Here is a 21,915-nt window from a genome sequence, read left to right on the forward strand (position 1 = left end):
ATGAGGAATGCGTACTTGGGGACAATCAAAATGTAGGACAGGCTGAGCGACGCTCTTTCACAGCTCTACCCTGCAGGACTCCATTCCTCTGTTAAAGAAATCATTTTTGAGTATTAAAAAAATATATTGGGGGGCTGGAGATGTGGCTCAAGTGGTAGCGCGCTCGCCTGGCATGCGTGCGGCCCGGGTTCGATCCTCAGCACCACATACAAAAAAAAAAAAAAAAAAAATATTGGGTCAAAGAGTGAGAGGTACCTTGTCCCTGGTGGCTCACCCTGGTGGAGATGCTGCTGCCTGTGCCCACCTAGTGCACTAAACTCACCCAGGTCCCGGGGTCTTTGGGGCAGCTCCGGCAGCCGTTGCCTCGGCCCTGCTTTGTGCACAGCCATGCCTTGCTCTCCCTCACACCCTGCCCTGACGCAGTCTTGGCTGGGCACAAGATCACGAGCCACTCACAGCTTTGTAGATTCAAACAGCAGTTCTTTATTCCCGAACTCACACCGGCCTCTACACACGTTCTGGGGAAATCCAAGTTCTGCCGCACAATTCACACCCAAAATACTTTCTCAATTCCGCGAGAACTCAACGGGAACTCAGGCTGCAGGATACGCCCTATTCCCAGCAGCAATAACCTTAAACCTGGAACTGTCTTAAATCCAGATTGTCCTAAACCGGGAATGCCCTAAACCCAAATTGTCTTAAACCGGGATCATCCTTGAGCAGGGTCACCTTTCTCAAACACACATGCAATGTCACAGCGAATTTCCAAGGCAAGTCCATTTAACATGGGGTACGCTGGCAAGGAAATTTCGATGTGTCATTCCTATTTGGCAATGGCCCTCAGCACTGCCCCACTCTGCCTTCTATTTGTCTGTCTGCATGGGAATCTGGAGTTGCTGGATGGCAGAGAAAAGCACTCTTCTGACTCTCTGTTTTATACCTGGCCAGGTGCTTGGCATCTAGGCAAGGACATGCAGGTACACAGGCTTCGTGTTTTTGATGGGCAAAATTTTGACCTCAATTTATTTTTGTCAATTTTCCCTAGAGAAAAATCTTAATGTCCTATTTTGACTTTGATTCAGAGGGATATTTCATAGGCCTTAAGTTTAGAAAATAAAGTCAACTCAGTCCAAACACTTCTTAGGGACTGAGGGTGTAGCTCATTGGTAGAGTGGTTCCCTAGCATGCACAGCCCTAGGTTCAATTTCCAGTCACACACACACACACACACACACACACACACACACACACACATTCTTAGGCAGTTCTAACTCAACAAAGCATCTCAAATTACCTCTAAGAAACCAGTGTCCAGCTGATTTTAAATCAATAGCATGATCACTTGTCTCCATCCTATTTATTCAAATAAAAAAATCGAATAGAGTGATTTCAGGCTAATAAAGCTGTATTAATATTTGTATTAATAAACGTTCACAACTAAAACTGCACAGTGGAAAATAAGATGCTATGACAGGAAGGAATTCGCAGAATCAGGAGGTTCTGCTTCTAGGTGGATGTAGAACAGAAGTCTGACTCCTCGTGACATGCAGTAAGTTTTAGAGACGACTCTAACGCACCGAGTGGAAAGCACACCGAAGCCCTGTGAGTCCCGGGTAGCCCTCCTGACGTGCCCTCCGGGGCCTATCTGCCAGGGGTGCCTGCTCTATGCTCTGGCCTCTTGTGAAGTCCCTCACGCGGACACACGCTCACTCCTTCCGGAGTCTTTGTTCCCCTCCAGCGTGCAGGGCTCCAGTTCACTACGGTCACCTTGTGAGCTATTATAACTACTCTCCCCCTTTGCCTCTTCTTTTTCTGCTTGGCAGCTAGACATGGTTTACTTCGTGCTTTTATTTGCTTTGGGCTTTGGTTTGGTTTTCTCCTATTAATAACACTGCAAGATCGTTCTGGCTCGCATCTCACTGTCGGGCTCGTGGCTGGCAGTGAAGTGGCTGTATAAGCCTGCTGCTGGGCTAGTTCATTCAACTTGCCAAGTTACTCTTCAAAGCTTGCTCTAAGGTACACTTCTGTTGCTGAGGACAGATGAAGCTGGATACATGAGGAATTTTCAGGAAGCAGGTTTATTTAAGCTGAGGTGGTCCAGAGGGGCTCTTGCCTAAAAATCTCTGGGTGCCAGGTCTGGAGGAAAGCAGAAATAGTATCATTTGCACAGCAATAAGCTTGACTCAGACCTAGGTTTTACAAGAAAGAGAAAGTTACAAATCACATAAAGCTGTGTGCAGAACTCCTGTGAAACCTTGTTGACACTCTTTGTAAAATCTTGCTGACAAGAAGCTTAATTATGGTGGGAGGGGTCACCAAAGAAGCTTAACTGTGGTCAGGTTCTTTTTTTGCGGCCACTTCACATCCTCGCCAGCATTTAGTATCTCCCAACTCTTAGATTCTTACCAATCTGACAGATGAGAAATGCTATTGTTTAATTTGCATACATCTTACACAGAGTGAGGTTTAGTAGCTTTTGCCACTGTCATTAGCCACTTGAGGTCCCTCGCCTGTAGTCTGGGGTTCATTACCTTGGCCCACCTATTTCATGGGTAAGAGATGTGCACGTGCACTGGATACGAAGCCTTTATTAGTGGTATGTGCTGCAACTATCTTTTCCTGGTTTGTGGCTTATCTCTTCATATTTTAAATGATGTCTTTAAACACAGAACAGTTTCAAATTTTAATGAGATAAAACTTATCAGTCTCTGCCTTTGTGCTGTTATTTTATATTCCGTTTTATAAAAAAATTCTTCCTCATCCACTGAATTGTTAAGATTCTCCTTCCCCATACTCTTCTCCCCTTTATCCTCTTCCTCCTCCTTCATTTTATGGTATTGGAGATTGAATCCAGGGGCCATCTACCACTGAGCCACACCCCAGCCCTTTTTATTTTCTTTTGAGACAGGGTCTCATTAAGCTGCCTCAGCCTCCTGATTAGCTGGGATTACAGTAGTGTGCCACTGTGCACGGAGACACAATTCTACTTATTAGGCAAATGTTTATCAAAACTTTAGTATTTTTTCCTTCTCAGTTCCAAAGTATGTCAATGAGAGGTTTATTAGTGGCTTTAACAGTTTTTAATTCTGGTGATCTCAGCAAGCGTCATGGTAATTGTCTAAATATCACCACCGACTCTTCTCAGCAGGAAATCATTTTCAGGTGTGGTTTCAGTTCAAAGAAGATAGAGTTGTTCCCTGCTTACTCTAGATTTTGCTTTCTGAGGGTTCAGTAAACCATGGTCGACCTCCAAACAACTGATTTATTAATTTCTTTTTTTGGAGTGCAGGGAATTAAATCCAGAGTCTGCTGGGCAAGCACTCTGCCATTGAGCTACAGCCCCATTGTCTGAAGATATTAAATGTAAAAATCCCAGAAGTAAACAACTCATGTTTTAAATTGCGTACCATTCTGAGCAGTGTGATGAAATCTCTTGGGTTGTGAGTCATTCCTGCCCAACATATCCTACCGCTTTGTCACTCAGTAGCCCTCTGACTTATCAGATTCACTGCCTCAGCATTGCAGAACCTGTTTTAAGTACTCCTTACTTTACTTAATAACAGCCCCACAGGGCAAATGCAATAAAGTATACTGTTATCAATAGTAATTGTTGTTAATCTTTGTGCCTAATTTATAAATTTAACTTCATCATAGGCATGTACATATAGAAAAACCCCATATATACAAGGATTTGGTATTATCCACATTTTCAGGCATCCACTGGGGGTCTTGGATGAGGGTGATTACTCCATCTAATATGATGATCCAATTTGATCACTTAAAAAAAAAAAAAAAGAAGATGAGCTGGGCATGGTTGTGCATGCATGTAATCCCAGTGGCTCAGGAGGCTGAGGCAGGGGATTGCAAGTTCAAGGCCAGCCTCAGCAATTTAGTGAGACCCTGTCTCAAAAATAAAAAGGGATGGGGACTTGGCTCAGTGGTTAAGTGTCTCTGGGTTCAATCCTTGGTACCATAAATAAATAAATAAATAAATAAATGGAATAAAAAGAGATGATAGCAGATCCTTTAACTGCTTAGACACAGAGTTCATGACTGAGAACCCCGAAGTTAAACTCTCTGGAGCCACTTCTGTGTTACCCTGACATCCTTCTCCTCCTGCTGTGCCACTGCTGGATGCCTCCCCTCTGAGGCCTGTTGAATGCTGCTACTGGCAGAGGCAGCTTATGCTGCTCTTGCCACGTCCAGCACTTTGTGGAATGCCTTACAAATGGCGGGGAGCCAGGGAACCCCAACAGCTGGCAAATGCCTTTTGGACAGGTGTGCTCCTGCTTCCTTCAGTTGACAGGTATTTGTCTGCTGCTCAGAAACCCGCGATCCACCTTGTTTTCATTTCCTGATGGTGAGAGTTGTACACTATATCAACCTTCCCATCCTCTAAGCAGGTCCTCTGGGAAGGGCGTGGGCACGGCCAGGGGCACTTTTGGTAACTTTCTGCCAGCCCCACGGTCTGTGCGGATGCACCCCAGCTGAGGTGCACAGTGTCTGAGGGCTCTCACTTGGGTTAAGGGCCACCCGCTGCAGCCAGGCCCTGAAGAGCTGCCGGTGGGGAGGTGGAGGTGCTGATAAGATTCCTGAATCTTGTCACCAGGTGCTTGGCTGCCTGAATCATGACCATTTTTCAACTGTTCTTGAGGCTGGGGATGCAGCACACCAGCAGTTCCTGCTGGCCAGAGTTTGGGATATGGAGTGGCAGAAAATACAAGTCCCCCATACAAAGGGTACTTTTCCTTCTCCAGACGGACAAAGTGATGAGTGTCTACCACGTAGGATGCTAGTCCTGGCTCAGATCCTTCTAGGTTGTATGGCCATGGCCAAGTCCTTGATGCTCAGAGACCCATTTCCTTACACTCTGCAAGGTGTCTTCTAATTCTAAATTTTGTTATTCCAGAAGGAATGGGACAAAGGGTTCCTCCCTTTCTTAAAACATTTTCCAGGTCATCTCACACCAATCAGAATGGCAGCTATCAAGAATAAAAACAATAATAAATGCCGGATAAGATGTGGAGAAAAAGGGCTGGGGATGTGGCTCAAGCGGTAGCGCGCTCGCCTGGCATGCGTGCAGCCCAGGTTCGATCCTCAGCACCACATACCAACAAAGATGCTGTGTCCACCGAGAACTAAAAAATAAATATTAAAAATTCTAAAAAAAAAAGATGTGGAGAAAAAGGAACACTTGTACACTTTTGTGGGACTATAAATCAGTACAACCACTATGGTAATCAGTGTGGAGATTCCTCAAAACGCTAAGCATAGAAGCACTCTGTGTCCTGGCTATACCATTCCTCAGTGTTTACCCTGGAGAATTAAAGTCACTTTACTACATCGATACCTGCCTATTCATGTTTATTACTGCACAATTCATGGTAGTCAAACTATAACCAGACTGCTAGGTGTCCATCAGCAGACAGATGGATGGATAAAGAAAATGTGGTAGACACACGATGGTTTTATTCAGCTATAAAGAAAAATGAGATTATGTGAATTTTCAGGAAAACGGAAGGAACTAAAGACCTTTATGTTAAGTCAAAAGTCAGAAAGTCAAGGGTCATTTAGTTTCTCTCGTATGTAGAAACTAGAGAGGAGAAAAGGAAAAAGGTGAGAGGTGAATCTCAGGAAAATCAAAGGAGATCAGTAAAGGAAAGGGATGAAAGGGTGGGAAGTGGGGAGGGAGGGAGTGCTGGGAGTGATATTGACCAAACTATATTGTCATAACTGTGTGCGTGTACAAATATATAACAACAATCCCATCAATATGTGCAGCTATAATGCACCAGTAAACGTGTGTGTGTGTGTGTGTGTGTGTGTGTGTGTGTGTGTGTGTTGGGGGGACCTTTGCCTGAAGTTTTGAAAGCTGCACAAGTGTGGGTGGTCCTGTCTGCATAGCTGAGATGTCCCTATGTACCTTGGGAAACCGTGCCCTCTCTCCTGCATACGTAAGGGAGGGAATGAAGTTCTAGACTTGTGAATTGACTGCTGTGAGGTCACTGCACCATAAAAATCACTCAAGAAACATGCAGGGCTGTCATGGAGACATGAGTTTCATGAGATTTGTGTTTAGCCAAAATGATTAATTACAGTTTCATTTTTTACTTGCAGTAATCAATGATGAGATTTCTTGATCCAACCCACAGTCAACATCTGAGGAATTAAAATTATGGTTATTAGCAGTGCCAGCTTTTGAACGTGGCACACTCATTTATTGATTCTGGAATCGTTGACTCCTTTCAGTAAGAACTGTTCTAGTAACTTGATCTTGCAGATTTACCAAGGATCCTGCTACTCTGCTGTCAGCCACACAGAGCAATTGGCTGGTGCTGGGTTGAGACTCCCTGTGGGAAGAAACAGCATCCCATTCATTTTTGTGTTTCTGCTGCTCAGCCCCAGGCCTGGCACGACTTAGCCCCAGAATGAGAACCAAGGCAGGGAGGGCACACAAGCCAATCCTGTGAGCTGGCACATGGGAGACCAAGTGCTCGAACAAGAATCAGATCACACGAAGAATTCAGACTCAGAGAAGTGAAACCATGCTGGCAAGAAGTGAGGGGAACCTGAACACTCTTTGGAAGTAAATATGTGACCTGGACAAACAGCCAAGGCCTGGTTTAGTTTGGGAAGTTATTTAGCATTGCCACACTCAGAACAATGTTCAATTTGCCTTTATACAATTCCCAGTTTTACTGTTAATTTCACACAGAGTCCCTGGCTCTCCACAATGTGGGAGGGGAAGCTGCAGTGGGCACCTGGGCCAGTCCTTGTCCTCACGTCCTCCGGGTGGCCATCTCCGCCCCTACTTTCCTTTGGTAAGCAGCAGAGGCTGGGGGATCAGCCAGCACTGTCTGCGATGCCCGTGAGTACTGTCTCTTATCAATGTTCTACACATGCACCATCAGAAACGGATCTTACAGAACACTACCAGCAATGCCTTGCCCCGGGTCGTCCCGGGCATGGTCCCCCTGGCTTCATCCCCACATTTGAACTTCATCTCCTGTCACAGGGTGGGGGGCTCTTTGGTGAGCAGCACTGATGGTGTACTAGAAATGAGAACCAAAATTGCTATTTCTCTGTAATCAACTGATGAGCTTTTGTCTTATGGAATTGAAGTTCCAGTGAACAATGAGACTCAAGACCTTGGATTTGCACAATACTGCAGTTTGTTAAATTCAGCAGATGCTTCAGGAGTGTGTCTGACATCTCTGTGTGGACTATTTAAAAAATCTTAAAATACTTAAAATTTATTGAAGGATAAAATAAATATGTATATACAATGAAATGCTCTAGCCTAACTGTAGGACACAGGAGCTTCACGTGTGCCTTTACTGCTGTATCAGGACAGCGCCACCCTCTTCCTTTCAGTGAGCCTGCCTCATCCACCCAGGCAGCCAGCAGTCTGACTTCTGACGCTAGAGAGTAACGTGACCTTTTCAGAATTACACATAAACAGACTTATGCTTCATGGACCCTTTTGTTCGGCTGCTTTTGGTCTCAGCCCAAAATTTATCTGTGTTCTGTTTACCAGTAGTTGATTCTTCTGAATTACTCGTGATATTCCACTGTGCAAATATATTACAGTTTGCTTATTCATATATTATTGACTTTAGCCTGTTGTACTTTCAGGACACTATGAGTGAAGATGTTGTAAACATCTTTTGTGTGTATATGTTTTCATTTCTCTTGGAAAAATTTATCGAAGTGGAATTGCTGAGTTACATGATAAGCATATTTTTACTTGACAAAAATGCCAAACTGTTTTCCATAGAGGCTATATTATTTTAAATTCCCACCAACCCAATGCATGAATTACAGTTGCTCCACATGCTCATTAAGTCTGTAGACATGTTAGAATCTAAATTTGACTTTAATTTGCATTATCACAATGATTAATAATGTTTTTTTCATGTGCTTATTGGCTGCAGAAATATTCTTTGTACCCAAGAGCCTGAGCTTGGCCCCAAAGCAGCATTGTCTCCTTGGCTGTGGGGACTGCTCCCTGCCCCATACTCCTTTCCTGCCAAAGAGAATCTATGAGTCCTATGGTCCTCTTGTGATATGGAAAGCAATGTGACAGCTAAAGTTTATCCATTGAGCCACATGAAATTGTCAATAAATGGCTATTCCCCTTTTTTAAAGTATTTGACTTAAGAAAATCACAGTTTTATGTGGTTCACCCAACACTTTTTTTTGCCACTTTTTTGGAAAATTTTATTAGAGATTTTATTAGAAAATTTTATTAGACCCTGTCTCTAAATAAAATACAAAATAAAAAGTAACTGCCCCCAGACCAGAGGATGAACCACTACTGCGAGAGAACTCCGCCACTTTGCCATGTTTGCTATCAATTACCATGATATTTGGCAAATGTATAAGAAAGCCGAGGCTTCCTTCTGGACAGCGGAGGAGGTGGATCTTTCCAAGGACAGTCAGCACTGGCAGGCCCTGAAGCCTGAGGAATGATATTTTATATCACATGTTCTAGCTTTCTTTGAAGCACGTGATGGCATAGCAAGTGAAAATCTGGTGCAGTGATTTAGCCAAGAGGTTCAAATGATAGAAGCCGGCTGTTTCTGTGGCTTCCAAATTGCTATGGAAAACATACATTCTGAAATATATGGTCTCCTTATTGACATTTACATTAAAAATTCCTAAGACAGGGAATTTCTCTCCAGTGCCATTGAAATGATGCCTTGGGTGAAGAAGAAAGCAGATTGTGCCTTGTGTTGGACTGGGGACAAAGAAGCTACCTACAGAAAACGTGTTGTAGTCTTGGCCACTACGGGAGAAATCTTCTTTTCTGGCTCATTTGCATCAGTATTTTGGCTCATAAGAACTGATGCCTGGCCTCATATTTTTCAATGAACTTATCAGCAGAGACGAGGGTTTACACTCTGAATTTGCTGCCCGGTGTCCGAATACCTGCTACACATACCATCAGAGCAGAGAGTAAAATAAATAATCATCAATGCTGTCAGGATGGAACAGGAGCTCCTCACGGAGGCCTTGCCCATGAAGCTCATTGGGATGAACTGTACTTGGATGAAGCAATTTATTAAATTCGTGGCAGACAGGCTCATGCTAGAGTTGGACTTCAAGAAGGTTTTCAGAGTGGAAAATCCATTTGTCTTTATGGGGAATGGTTCATCAGAAGGGAAGACTAATTTCTTTGAGAGTGGGCAAGTATCAGAGGATGGGAGTGATGTAGAATCCACAGAGAATTCCTTTACCTTGGGTGCTGATTCTAAATGAATAGATGTGCTCTTATTTGGCTGATTTTGTTTTTCTCCCTTCTCATTCCCTACCCCCAAAATCCACTAAAATGAAACCAACCAGCTACACATTGTGCATAGCATTCATTAATGACATCCAGTGGCTCCAGAGGCTGAGCCAAGAGGATGGAGAGTTCAAAGCCAGCTTCAGCAATGGCAAGGTGCTAAGCAACTCAGTAAGACCCTGTCTCTAAATAAAATACAAAATAGGGCTGGGGATGTGGCTCAGTGCCCCTGAGTTCAGTCCTTAGTACCAACAACAAAACAACAACAAAACAACCCCCAACCCTTCAGAAAAACAAAAAAGAATTGTGTAGCTACCTCAGAATCAATCCTATTTATTAATAATGCTAGTGGTGTTATCTAGAAAGAAAAGACATTTGAAACAGGCTCCTTAGATTCTTACAGAGGATCTTGTCCGTGTTGCTCTTGCAAGCAGGCTGCTCCAGCTTCACCATACCACTAACAATGGCAGTCCTGGCTTCAAAGTGAGGGGACCCTCAAGCAAGCCTGACCAGCAGGATTAATATCAGGTACAGTCACCAGGCAGCTGAAAGACAGCAGTCTCACTGCTACAATGCAGGCTTTACTTAACTAGCTTGTAGATAAAACTAGCACTTTACATACAAATGAACGTTGTACTGTCAAGGTAAAAGCCTGATACGTTTGGTTTCTACACCAAATACAAAGTGTTGTATTTAACACTAATGGGGGCCAATTCAAAATTCACTAAACAATTAAACTTGTGTTGGCTAAGTATGTAATTTTGAAATTTTGTATTCTTTAATGAACTGAAATATTCTTTAATCGATTTTAAGTCAGTCCTGTGCATACGTAGATGGTAGTCTGCTGGTGCCAGTAGAAGACAATCTGTGTGTTTGATTCTGAAACCCCAGGTAGGGTGTCATGGCATCTCACGTTCAGCTGAGGTATAGTGGTTTTCAAGGCAAGGAGCTTCTACTTAAGTCCTTGGGAATCGAGGTCTGATTTGGGTAACTGCTAGTGACCCAGCGGCATGTGAGGAGCAGCATCATTGTTTCTCAAATTGTACTTTGCTCAATTTCTAGTTAGAATGAAAAGACTTAAAAGGCCTTTGTAGGTGGTATTTAAGAGAGCATTATGACTTTTCAGGTCATCCTAGACAAAGTGACCTGCCTCAGTTCTCCTGTTAATAGTGGTGACACCAGAACTGAAATTGGCTCTCTGAGAAGTTGTGCCTACTCTAACTTTGTAAGCAGATACTGTTTTAAGTAGGTATCAAATTTATAAGTCTCTTAAGTTAGAAAATTTTTTTACTCTGTCCATTTAGGTTTTACTTTTTTGTATTTTGGGGAAAAATCATACAGTTTTATCTTGAAGTTAATAATTGTAAGACACTTATTCTAACATTTCTCTAAATATGTGTATCACCTGGTGAATTCCTTAACCTGTAGAAAACTAGTGCTGGTATGATCTATTAATATGTGTTCTATTCAAATATTAATTTCAGGTAGAGGTGTAAACTAATAGCTAACATAGCCAGTTTAGATCCATCCGACGTTGGGAAGATGTTACACAGAAGACGGAGCATGACTTGTCTTGATCTTTGGCCCTGTTTGTTAATTGAGTGGCTTGTACGTTGGCTGTTTGACCATTCATTAGTTTCCTTCCTTCATAATCATCTTTTTCTCAGTGCCTATAATATGGGACTCGTGTATCTTTTAAATTATTGTTGCCTAAAATTAATAAATTCAGGTTATATGGTCATTAAAAAAAGAAGTATTCTTTGTAAGGTGCTGTTCAAATCTTTTGCCCATTCAGAAAGTAGGGCTGTTGTGTTCTTACAATTTAGCTTCATCTCTTCTTGTGACTTACATTCTGGTCAGAGTGCTCTGCATGCAGGTCTTTGGACTGATGTCCTCTCCTCTCCTTGATTTACTTTCTCTTTTTTTCCTACTCGTGACTTTCTCAGAGCAGTTTTTAATGTTTAGAAAGCCTAACTTTTCAATTTTTCTTTTTTTGAGGGGTACTGGGAATTGAATTCAGGGGCACTCAACCACTGAGCCACATTTCCAGCTCTTTTTAATAATTTATTTACAGACAAAGTCTCTAAGCTTAGTGCCTCACCATTGCTGAGGCTGGCTTTGAACTCAAATCCTCCTGCATCAGCCTCCAGAGATGCTGGGAGTATAGGTGTGTGCCACTGTGCTGGCCTCAATTTTTCTTTTGTACTTTATTTTCTATTCCATTAAAGAAACCTTTGCCAACCCAACTGTTTTTTTTTTTAAATTCTATAGCATTAGTCTTTATGTGTAGATGAATAATGTGATTAGTTGATTCTTGTGCATGGGTGTGGCAAAGACTGAGGTTCACTTTTACATATGGATGTATGGTTGCTCCAGATCCTTTAGAGATCAGGCTTCCCCTCTCCACTGAGTTACACTTATGTCCTTGAGAATGACACGTATGTGTCTGTCTACTCCTGAAACCTGCCCCTTTTGGAATTAATTTAAATGTTTGCTTGTCTCTACCACAATGTCTTTACTGACATAACAGTCCCCCAATGTTGATTTGAAAATTTGTTTGGTTATTATAGGTCTTTCTTTGCTTTTCTACAGAGTTCAGAATCTGCGTGTTAATTTCTCTAGAAAAGTTTACAAAGTTTAGACTGCATTGTTCATTGGTTGACTGGTAGTTAACTGCAGGAAGTTGGCATCTGAACCCCACTCAGCTTTGTATCAAAAGACTTGGACTAGCTAGGCGCGGTGGCACAAGCCTGTAATACCAGTGACTTGGGAGGCTGAGATAGGAGGATCAAGAGTTCAAAGCCAGCCTTGCGATGGCAAGGAGCTTAGCAACTCAGTGAGACCCCGTCTCTAAATAAAATACAAAATAGGGCTGGGGTTGTGGCTCAGTGGTTGAGTGCCCCTGGGTTCAATCCCTAGTACCAAAAAAAGACTTGAACCATCTTTCCATCTCTTTTGGCCAGTCAGTAATATAGTTTTTTAAAATAACTTTTACTGGCTCTTATATAGTTATATATAACATCAGGATTCATTTTGACATAATTATAAAAGCACGGAATATAATTTGCTCTAACTCAGTCCCTAGTACTTCCCCTTTCTCTCCCCTTTTCCCTCTTGTTCCATTCCCTCTACTCTGCTAATCTATTTACTTTTATTTTTTTTTTAAATTTTTTTTTAAAGATGGACACAATATCTTTATTTTGTGTATTTTTATATGGTGCTAAGGATCGAACCCAGTGCCTCCCACATACAAGACAAGCGCTCTACGACTGAGCCATACCCCAGCGCAGGTTTTTCTTTTTAAGTCAGTGTCTTGTGGTTGCACATGACAGCGAGATTCACTGTGGTATGTCCATATATGGGAAGAGGAAAGCAGGTCAGACTCATTCTACTCCTCTTCCTGGTCCTCATGGTGACTTTCTTTACCCATCCATTCTTTTCCCTTTTTCTAGTCCACTCTTTATTCAAATTTGATGGAATAAAACCAGATCTTGCAGTAACTATTATTACTGTGGTATTCTATGACTCTCCACTCCCTCACTCATTTTATACTTTCAATGGAACCCTTTTATGAGGAATAGTTGTCCCTCTTCTCCACTATAATTTATTCAATTATTTATTTGTATTAGAATAAATTCAAGGATTTTTAAAAATCTTTGGATCATACTCCATTTTTGTTAAACTTTGGTCACTGGAATGTTTTGGTTTGATTTCTGGGTCTTTTTGACATGCCTCTACTTATTTTTTGCACCTTATTTTCTGACACAAGATGTTGCAGGCTCATCTTATATTTCTTCTGTCCCAACCTAGAACCAGAATTACTCATTTCCCCACAAAGTTCTGGTTCCTCTTATTTAGAAGCCAAGATCTGGGTGCTTAACAATCCTGGGGCCTCTCCTCAGTAGCCAGAGCCATCTAACACATGTATGTTTACAAATCCACTGCTATGGCTGGAATATGGCTCCTGCCCAACCCCTGCCTGAAGTCATGGAGTTTAGTCCTGAAGTCGTATGTTAAGAGAAGAAAACAATCTGGCTATGGTGTGCAGAGCAGGTCTTTGGGAAGTGATTAGGATACTGAATCCAATGGCTTTATAAGAATGGGAAGAGAGACCAGACAGGCATACACACAGGCACTCCACCATGTGATGCAGTCCAGAGCCAGCATGATGCTGTGTGGTCCTCGTACCTCCAGAACTATGGGACAGAAATAAAACTCTTTTCTTCATAAAGTGGCTTAACTCAGGATTTCATTAAAGTAACAAAAAGTTAGCACACCTAATGTGTTCACACATGGCCCAATTCCTTTCTATGTATGCCTATCTACACATATACTAAACACAAATCCAAATACATACTTAATTCTCATACTTAAATTTGGCATTGCAAAATTCATCTGAGCATTCCCTTTTGAGTTATTTGTAATCATTTCCTTCAACTCTGCTATCTGGCTCTTATTATTTACACTATAATTGCTTTTTAGTTCAACCTTAGTGTACATGTAAGGTGCATTCAGAATTGCTAATCCTTACCCCTGTGAGAAAAAAAAAAATCACCAACTAGAGTACAATGCTAATGTGCTGTTCTTTTTGTCCTTAGACTTAATGTATCAATTCCATTCACTGTTTTCAAAGTCTTTCAGTTCAGCTCCCATCTTCTCCACTCCCTACAGTGTGGCCATGTCATATGTCTGTGATATTTCCATTCCTGTGTCAGTCTCTGCACTCCTCACTACCTCAACACTTGGCAACCACTGACCTGTTTTCCATCTCTATGGCTTTGCCTTTTCCAAAACCCAAATGCAGTCCCACTATATGTAGCCTTCTGAGTCCGCAGCAAAATGCATTTAAAATTCATTTGTGTTGCTGTGTGAATCAATAGCCATTCATTATTATTCCTGGGTTGTATTCCATTTTATGAATGTGTCATGGTTTGTTTATTCAGTCACCCTCTGAAGGACATGCATTGTTTTGAGCAATAAATTCAGCTGCTGCAAACATTCATACAGGTTTTTGTGTGAACACAAGCCTTCCGTTCACTGGGGCAGAAACCTATTAGTGGCACTGCTGGACTGCAAGGTAAATGCATTTTAACTTTGTAAGACACTTGCCTCCCCGTGTGTACATTTGCGTGCTCATTAGCAACATATAGGAGTTTTGGTAACTCTGCATCCTAGTTAGCACTCTGTCAGATTTTAAAACTCTAGCCATCCCAAGAGTTATGCAGTGGTATGTCACTGTGGTTTTATTTTGCTTCTCCTCCATTCATATTATTTGCCATATGTTTATCTTCCTGGTGAAGTTTCTGCTTAGATATTTCCCCAATTTTAAATGTTAGACTGCTTGTTTTTTTCTATTGTGGAGATGTCAGAGTTCTTTATATATTATATATTCTAGGTACAGGTCCTTTATCAGATATGTTGCAAAGATTTGCACCAAGTCTGAGACCTCTTTCTTTCTCTTAATAGTGTTCTTCATAGAGTAAAAGGTTTCAATTTTGTTGTCAATTGTTCAGAGCAGTGTTAAAAGTCATTACAATTATGGATTTTTCTATTTATTTGTAAGGTTCTATCAGCTTGTCTCAAGTTTTTCTGTTAGTCGCACACTTATTTATGGTTTTTATGCTGTCTTAGAGAATTGACCCCTTTATTATGTAATACCCCTGCTTGTTCCTTATATCACTTATGTTTTTATAAAAGCACACAATACATTTTCATTACTTTTGCTCATTTGTCTTTTAGAACAATTAAAATATGAAAAAGTGTGTTTTACCTTCATTTAACCAATTTTATCCACGTTCATCATCAACCGTGGTCCTTACTCTTGTAGAGCCAGGTATAACTATGGTATTTCTCATGGCTGAAGAATTCTGAATATTCTCTGTGGAGTGTGTCTGCTGGCAATGGCTCCCCTCCAGTTGTTTACCTCCTTTATATTTTGTCAGGTCTCAAATTTCTGAGCTGGCACGTTTTTCCTTCAGTACACAGATGTCATTCCACTATCTTCTTGCTCCCATGGCTCCTGATAAGAAATCTGCTGTATTCCCATGTCTTGTTCCCCTGAAGGTGAGGTTACTTTCTCAGCAGTTGTGATATGTCTAGGTATGGGGCTTTTGTTCATTTGCTTGTTTGGATATGTATCATTCTCTGAGCTTCCTGGATGTACATTTTGGGGTCAGGGATGAATTTTGGGAAAACTAGTTCTTCAGACATTTCTGCTCCTTTCTCTCCTCCCTCAATTATCACGTTAGACATTTGAAATTGCCCTACTATTCACAGATGATCTCTTGGTTTCTGCATTCATTTTTGTCTCTGTTTGGATAACTTCTACCCTCAAAGGCTCATGTGCCAGAAAGTTTGTCTCTAGTTTGGTGGCTAATGTTTAGGTGGTGGAACCTTTAGGAGGTGGGACTTGGTGAAAGGTGTTTAGGACATGCCTCTACTCTCATGAATGGATTGATGCTCTCTCTCAAGAGTGGGTCAGGTCTCCTCTGACAATTAGTTCCTGAGATAGCAAATTGTTATAAAGCAAGATCATCCCATGCCTTGGATACTTCTGCATTAGGAAGTATCCTTTTCCATTCCTCTGTCATACTGGGATTCTCCAGAGGACTCAGTCAGATGCTGGTATCAGGCTGCTTGGATTTTCCAAATACCAGAATCATGAGCCAAATACTTCTGGTCATAGGCATTTTGTTATAGCATCACAAAATGGACTAAAGCCATTGTGGTGACCACTTTTTTAGGATTGAAGATGAGCACACCTTTCTGTCTACCAGGGATTTGTATTTTAATCAGGAATTTGTCTTCGTGTGATATTTGTTGTTCCCAGTACTACCCTCTGTGCAGTAAAAGCTCCAAATTCTGCTACTGATACTCCATACCTAGAATGTAGGTTGGTGGTTAGGGATTTTCCTCTGTCTGCCTTTTCCCCGGACTTGGGTCTTCGCTTGGCACTGCACTCCCAGGAGAATCTGCTCTTGCAGCTCTCCCAGTTGTGTCTCGCTGTTACTTCCACTTGATGTCTGTTAGCCTGGCGAGATGAGATGGAGTGGGGGATTCCCTTTGATGTTCTGGTTATCTCTCCTTTTTAGTTAGGCAGAGGCTTCCAAGTTCCAAGGGTTGGATCTCCCAGCATTCCTATTTTACCTTTCTGAACCCTTCCAAGTGGCAATAGTTTCCCACATTGCCCTAAGGTTTCGGTTTTTGTTGCTTTCCTCCTGGAGATTTAGGACATTTTCATAGGGAAGATGTAGGAGATGTGTATGGATGGAATTCCTCAAGTGGTTACTGTCCTCTCTCAATATCAGTGAGGGACTTTCCAAGGAGTTCCCTCATGTTTTCTGTTAAGCACTTGGTACAGCGCCTGGAGAAGCTTGTAAGAATTGGCAACTGTCTCTACAGTCACCCCTAAGGGGCTTCATGACACTATCCCACATGTGGCATTTAAAAAGTCCTTTAAATTTTCAGCCAGATTTTATTTCCAGTTTGTATGGCATCATCTGTGCCTTTCCCAGGTAAGTGACTACTCCCAACAAAACTTTATTTTTTTTTATCTTTATTTTGTTTATTTATTTATTTTTTATTTTTTTTTAGAGAGAGAGAGAGAGAGAGAGAGAGAGAGAGAGAGAGAGAGAGAGAGAGAGAGAGAGAGAGAGAGAATTTTTAATATTTATTTTTTAGTTCTCGGCGGACACAACATCTTTGTTGGTATGTGGTGCTGAGGATCGAACCCGGGCCGCACGCATGCCACGCGAGCGCGCTACCGCTTGAGCCACATACCCAGCCCATTGTTTATTTATTTTTATGTGGTGCTGAGAATTGAACCCAGGGTCTCACACATGCAAGGCAAGTGCTCTAACGCTGAGCCACAATCTTTAAAAAAAATTTTTTTTATTTGAAGTTAGACACAACACCTTTATTTTATTCCAACAAAACTTTAAATCTTTACAGGTGCTTCTCCTCCTAGGTTTTCAGTTACTTGGTTGTTCTGTAACCCTGATTCTCTAGGATCAAGAAAACTGTAGCTTTTCCTGGTAGTGTCAGAGTGATGCTCTTTCTACCTCTTTATATGAGACAGAACTGGAAATTTCTAATGTGTTTTTATTTCTATCCACTGAATATTTTATTTCAAATATTGTATTTTTCAGCTCTAGAAATTCCACTTCATAACTTATATTCATTTCCACATTGGGTCTCTGTTTTCTTTTAATTCCTTGAACATATTTATAGTATCTGCTTGAAATTCATTTAATTCCATCATCTCTGTCATGTTGTTTTTATTGACTATATTTTTTCTCCTGGTATTGGTCATATACTTCTTCACTGTTTTGCAAAATTTGATTTGTAAAATTTACTTTTTTGAGTTAATTTAGTTCTTTTCCCTTATAGAGTACTGGACTTTGTTCTAGTAGGCAATTACAGCACTTGCTGATTAGCGTGACCCTTCCAGGATTTTCTTAAGGGTGTTAGAAGTCCTAGAATAGTCTTTACTGTGAGGCTAGTTTATTCCTACCAATGATGTATGGCCCTTCTTGGATTTCTACCGACTATCAGTGTTCAACCAGGATCTTTCACTATGTCCCCATAGGCCTGTAAGGCAATCATGTGCCTTACAGATTCCTCATTGTTTCACTTTTTCCATCTTCATTACAATTCAAAGTGATTCCATGCACATTTCTGGAGTTCCTTCTCCTTAGAAGTCCATCATCTTGCGACACTTGACACATGCCCCACCTGTCCCCTCAAGTCACTAAGCCCACTGTGTTTTACTTGAGTTTCATCTCCTGACAGGCAGAAGGATGGATGAGTATCTCAATGTTTTTCTTTCCAGGATCACAGTCCTGTGCTGCCTGGGGTCTAGGTCTGAACAAAGTGTTTTCAACTTCATCATTTTTGAGTTGTTTATTAAGTGAGGGCTAGGCATGGAAGTTTCTCTCTAGTTGTATTTAATATCTTCTTTTTAGTTTTACCACGTGTCTAGATGTAGATTTAGTTATTTATTTTTTTTTTTGCTTAGTGTTTATTATGCTTCCTGTATTTTTGAACTTATGTCTCTCACTAGTTCTTAAAAATCCTCAGAATCATCTTTTCAAATATTGTCTCTTCTCCATTCTTTCAATTCTACCCAGAATTCAAATTTTAAGTGTTGTCTTATTCCATTTAGAGTGCTTTGACAAATATGTCCATATGGCTTATAAGAAACAGAAATTTATTTCTGACAGCTTTGGAGATAAGAAGTCTGAGATCAAGGTGCTAGTAGGTTCCATGTCTGCTGAGAACCACTTTTTCATAGGGGTGTCTTTTGAAAGTAGCCTGACATGGTAGAGGGCTGGGGATCTCCCTAGGGCCTCTTTTGTGAGGGTGCTAATCCCATCTATGAGGGCCCAACCCACATGAACTAATCACCTTCTAAAGGCCCCATTTCCAAATAGCATCACATTGGAGATTAAGTTTCAAATATGAATTTGTGGGGGGCACATCGAATCTATAGCTTGTTTGACACTTTTCATCCCATATCTCCAATTTATAAATCTGGACACTCACATTCATTTTCTCTTTTTGCTATGCCCTGAGTAATCTTTTCCCATCTGTCCCCAATTCCCTCAACTGTGTCTTATCTATTTAACTTTTCCTTTGGATTTTTATTTTTATATTTTTGAACAATGTCCTATTTTTTCTTTAGTAATTTCTAGTTGTGAAACAATTAGCTTATAGAAAAGTTTAACACTGAGCAAAATTAAAGCTTTTTTTTCCCCTCAAACCATCTGAAAATGACTGTCTGGATGTCTCTCAGCACTTCAGTGTGTTATTTCCTACAAAATTTTCCTACTCATAATAGTCACATTCCTCCCATCTAATTTTCAGACACTACCCAATTTCACAAACTGTCTCTCAAATCCTTGGAGAGTCCAGTGCAGACATGTGTTTCTCTTGGTTGTCATTACTCTTCTTCAGTCTGGAACTTGGCCTCATGATTATCACGGAAGTAATACTGTTCTTTCCTTATTGCATACTGCTGGGTGGCACACAATTTTGATTTATCCCATTACTGAATATTCACTTTGATCAAATAAGGTGGAGTTATGTAGTTTTTTTTACACTAGAAATCAATCATTCTCTTTCAGTATGTAATTAATAAGTCCACCTCTGCCCTGGGAGAAGAAATCAATTTTCCTAAGAATTTCAACTTATTCTTTATTCTTTCATTCATTTGTATTGATTCCTGGTTTCCTATTCCATTCAGTGTTTTAATCTATTATTATCTTTATTTAATGTGATGCCCGTTTATCTCTGATATAGCCAGTGGAAGTCCACAAAGTTTCACTTTTGTCCTTCTGACATGTCTTGATCACTTCTTGAGTGCCTACTTTATTTTTGTAAGTAACAAGACATTCCAGGCTCATTTTGTTGGTCCCATGCCTTTGTCTTGAAACCCGAAAGTAAGGGTTCCTGTTAGAAAATGGTATTTAGAAGCCAAGATTAGGTGCAACCTGGGTGCTCACTGCTCTTGGGTCATTACTCTCCAGGCCCTCTTAGTGGAGAGATTCAGGAAACACACACACACATACACACAAACATTTCACCACCACTCACACCCGGAGGACTCCCCAAGACAAATCACGTGCCAGATGAGGGGAGAGAGCCTCCTTGGCTGACAAGCTCCTGATCCATGGGGAGCAGTATTTTTCATGGTGGTTCCTAGAGTCCATCTTGTAGATCCCACAGTCAGTTAAGAGCAAACTCACTTCAGAGAACCTAAAAGTATAACTTCCTTCCAGATGCTTAAGCTTTGTTCACTGTTCTCTAGTGGAAGCCATGTACCAGTCAGTGGTTACTTTTACCTTAAGCAACACTGTTGATACCACCGTTGATCTTTCACCTTCATCAGGTGTCTAGGGCAAGTTAGAAAGTTAACTCAAAGCAAAGTTTGTTCAGAGACAAGGGGAGTTGTTAAACCTTCATTTACAATAATTGGTAAAGCTCTTCAGATACTAGTGGGTATTTGATTTAAAAAGCCTCGAGTTCTGTCCTGGAGAAGCTCAGTTTCAGGAGGTTTACCATGGTACAAACCACGAGAGGGCTTCATCAGTGTGATTTCGTTTTTGAGGCCTCCTTCTTAAGATCACTCCTGAATTCATTCTGAAAAATAGCTTCTGAGTTCCATCCTCGACAGCTCAAAACAAAGAATTCAAGCCGCTTAAATGGAAACGGGCTCCGCGCCTCCTTGGGGAGGCGGATCGTTCAACGAGGGGGCTTGCAAGGCTGATTCATTTCATTTTGGGGGAGGGCAGTGGTTTCATGAGACTGAATTAAAACGATGTTCTTAGAAAACGTTGTTTTTATTTGTAATCGAACACGTATTCATCCAGAAATGTTTATTTGCCCCAACATTTTGATAAAAAATCTCAACCACACAAAGCGGGAAGAGTCCACGCAGAGGTCCTCTCGCCGGCTCGCTCCCCGGCGAGGTCAGCCCGGCCCTGGGGGGGCTCCACGCCTCTGCCGCGCCCCGGGGAGGTGGCTGCCCCCGCACCCTGCTCGGCGCGACGCTCACCGGGCACCTCTGCCCGGCCGCCCGCTTCCCCTCCCCGTCCAACACCCATCGCGGCCTCCGCCGGTTCCCTTCCCTCGAGGCCGCGCCAGGACTAGCCTTCAGCTTCTCCATGGCCCAGGAGCGTCCCGCAGCTAGGCGTCCACCCTCCTCACTCCTACCGTCGGCGCCCACAGTCGAGCGGATTCCGGGGTCCGCAGCCCAGCGCCCAGCGGGATGCGGGGACGCGACTGCGCGTGCGCGACCCCGACGTTCCAGCCCGCGCCAATCCACGCCCACTTTCGACGGGAGGCCGGCGTAAAGCGTTGCCGTTCCGGCTGCTGCAAAGCGCTTTACGACAGCAACGGGGTCCGCTGACGGCCAGCGGCCGCCCGCGCCCGAACTTCAAGCTCTGGCGTTTGCGGCCCTGCGGAGGCCGCTGCCGCGCGCCTGCCCTCCTTGCGCACCGCCGAGCACTGGGGCGACCCCGGGCTCCTGCGGCCTTGGGCGCCCGCCCGCGCGCCTTCCTCCCGGCCGGCCCGCCCTTCCTCCCGGCATGCACCGCGGCGCGGCCATGTTGCCGTAGTGTTGTTTTCCTCTTGCGGAGGCGACGGGCCGCTGCGCACCGCGACGCGCCGGCCTCCCGTGCTGCGCTCGCCCCGCGCGGGCCCGCGGCCGCTCCCCTGCCGCCCCGGCCCGCAGCAGCCCCGTTGGCCGGCCCGGGGCGCGGCCGGAGCGGGCCCTCGAGGGCCATGGCGGCCGCTCTGGGCGCGGGCGGCGGAGCCGGCGCCGCAGGTACGTGGGCCGGGCGCGGCCTTTGTGTGGCCCGGCTGTCCGGGGCCGCCGTCGCGCCCAGGGGACGCCGGGGCGAGGGCCAGGCCCGCGCGGACCCGCAGGCCCAACGAGGTCGGGGCCGCGCGCGGCGGCGTTCCTGGGGTGGGAAGGTGCGGGGCGGGCGCAGCCCCGGTTCCGCTCGGACCCCGAGTCGCGAGTCCGCCCGGGCTGTGCTGGCCGCGCTGGCCCCGGGGTCCGCCGGCCGCGCTCTGGCCCTGCGTGCGCATTGGGGCCCGGGTGCTGACCGAGGGGCAGGCCGAGCCGG

At 43.2% G+C, this 21,915-nt stretch overlaps 1 protein-coding gene and 1 pseudogene across 7 annotated transcripts in view; both read left to right on the top strand.

The window, feature by feature from the left end:
- The first annotated feature begins 1,544 nt into the window (after positions 1-1,544).
- LOC308645330 (ribonucleoside-diphosphate reductase subunit M2-like) lies at positions 1,545-21,194 on the top strand (annotated as a pseudogene). Its single transcript has 3 exons — positions 1,545-1,549; positions 8,299-9,188; positions 21,014-21,194. The product of its transcript is annotated as a ribonucleoside-diphosphate reductase subunit M2-like (transcript).
- The window catches only part of RBM33 (RNA binding motif protein 33), a 95,831-nt gene continuing 95,089 nt past the window's right edge, over positions 21,174-21,915 (top strand). For 3 of the 6 annotated variants that reach the window (XM_081284183.1, XM_081284184.1, XM_081284187.1), the window contains exon 1: positions 21,175-21,611. In XM_081284183.1, coding sequence (XP_081140309.1) covers positions 21,569-21,611 — 43 coding nt within the window. In that variant the 5' untranslated portion in view covers positions 21,175-21,568. Of the gene's footprint in view, positions 21,612-21,915 lie in introns of all 6 variants that reach the window. The other 3 variants (XM_081284188.1, XM_081284189.1, XM_081284185.1) reach the window with 2 other exon arrangements.

Source organism: Spermophilus citellus (assembly GCF_964194105.1).
Source record: "Spermophilus citellus genome assembly, chromosome: 3".
Classification (NCBI taxonomy): Eukaryota; Metazoa; Chordata; class Mammalia; order Rodentia; family Sciuridae; genus Spermophilus; species Spermophilus citellus.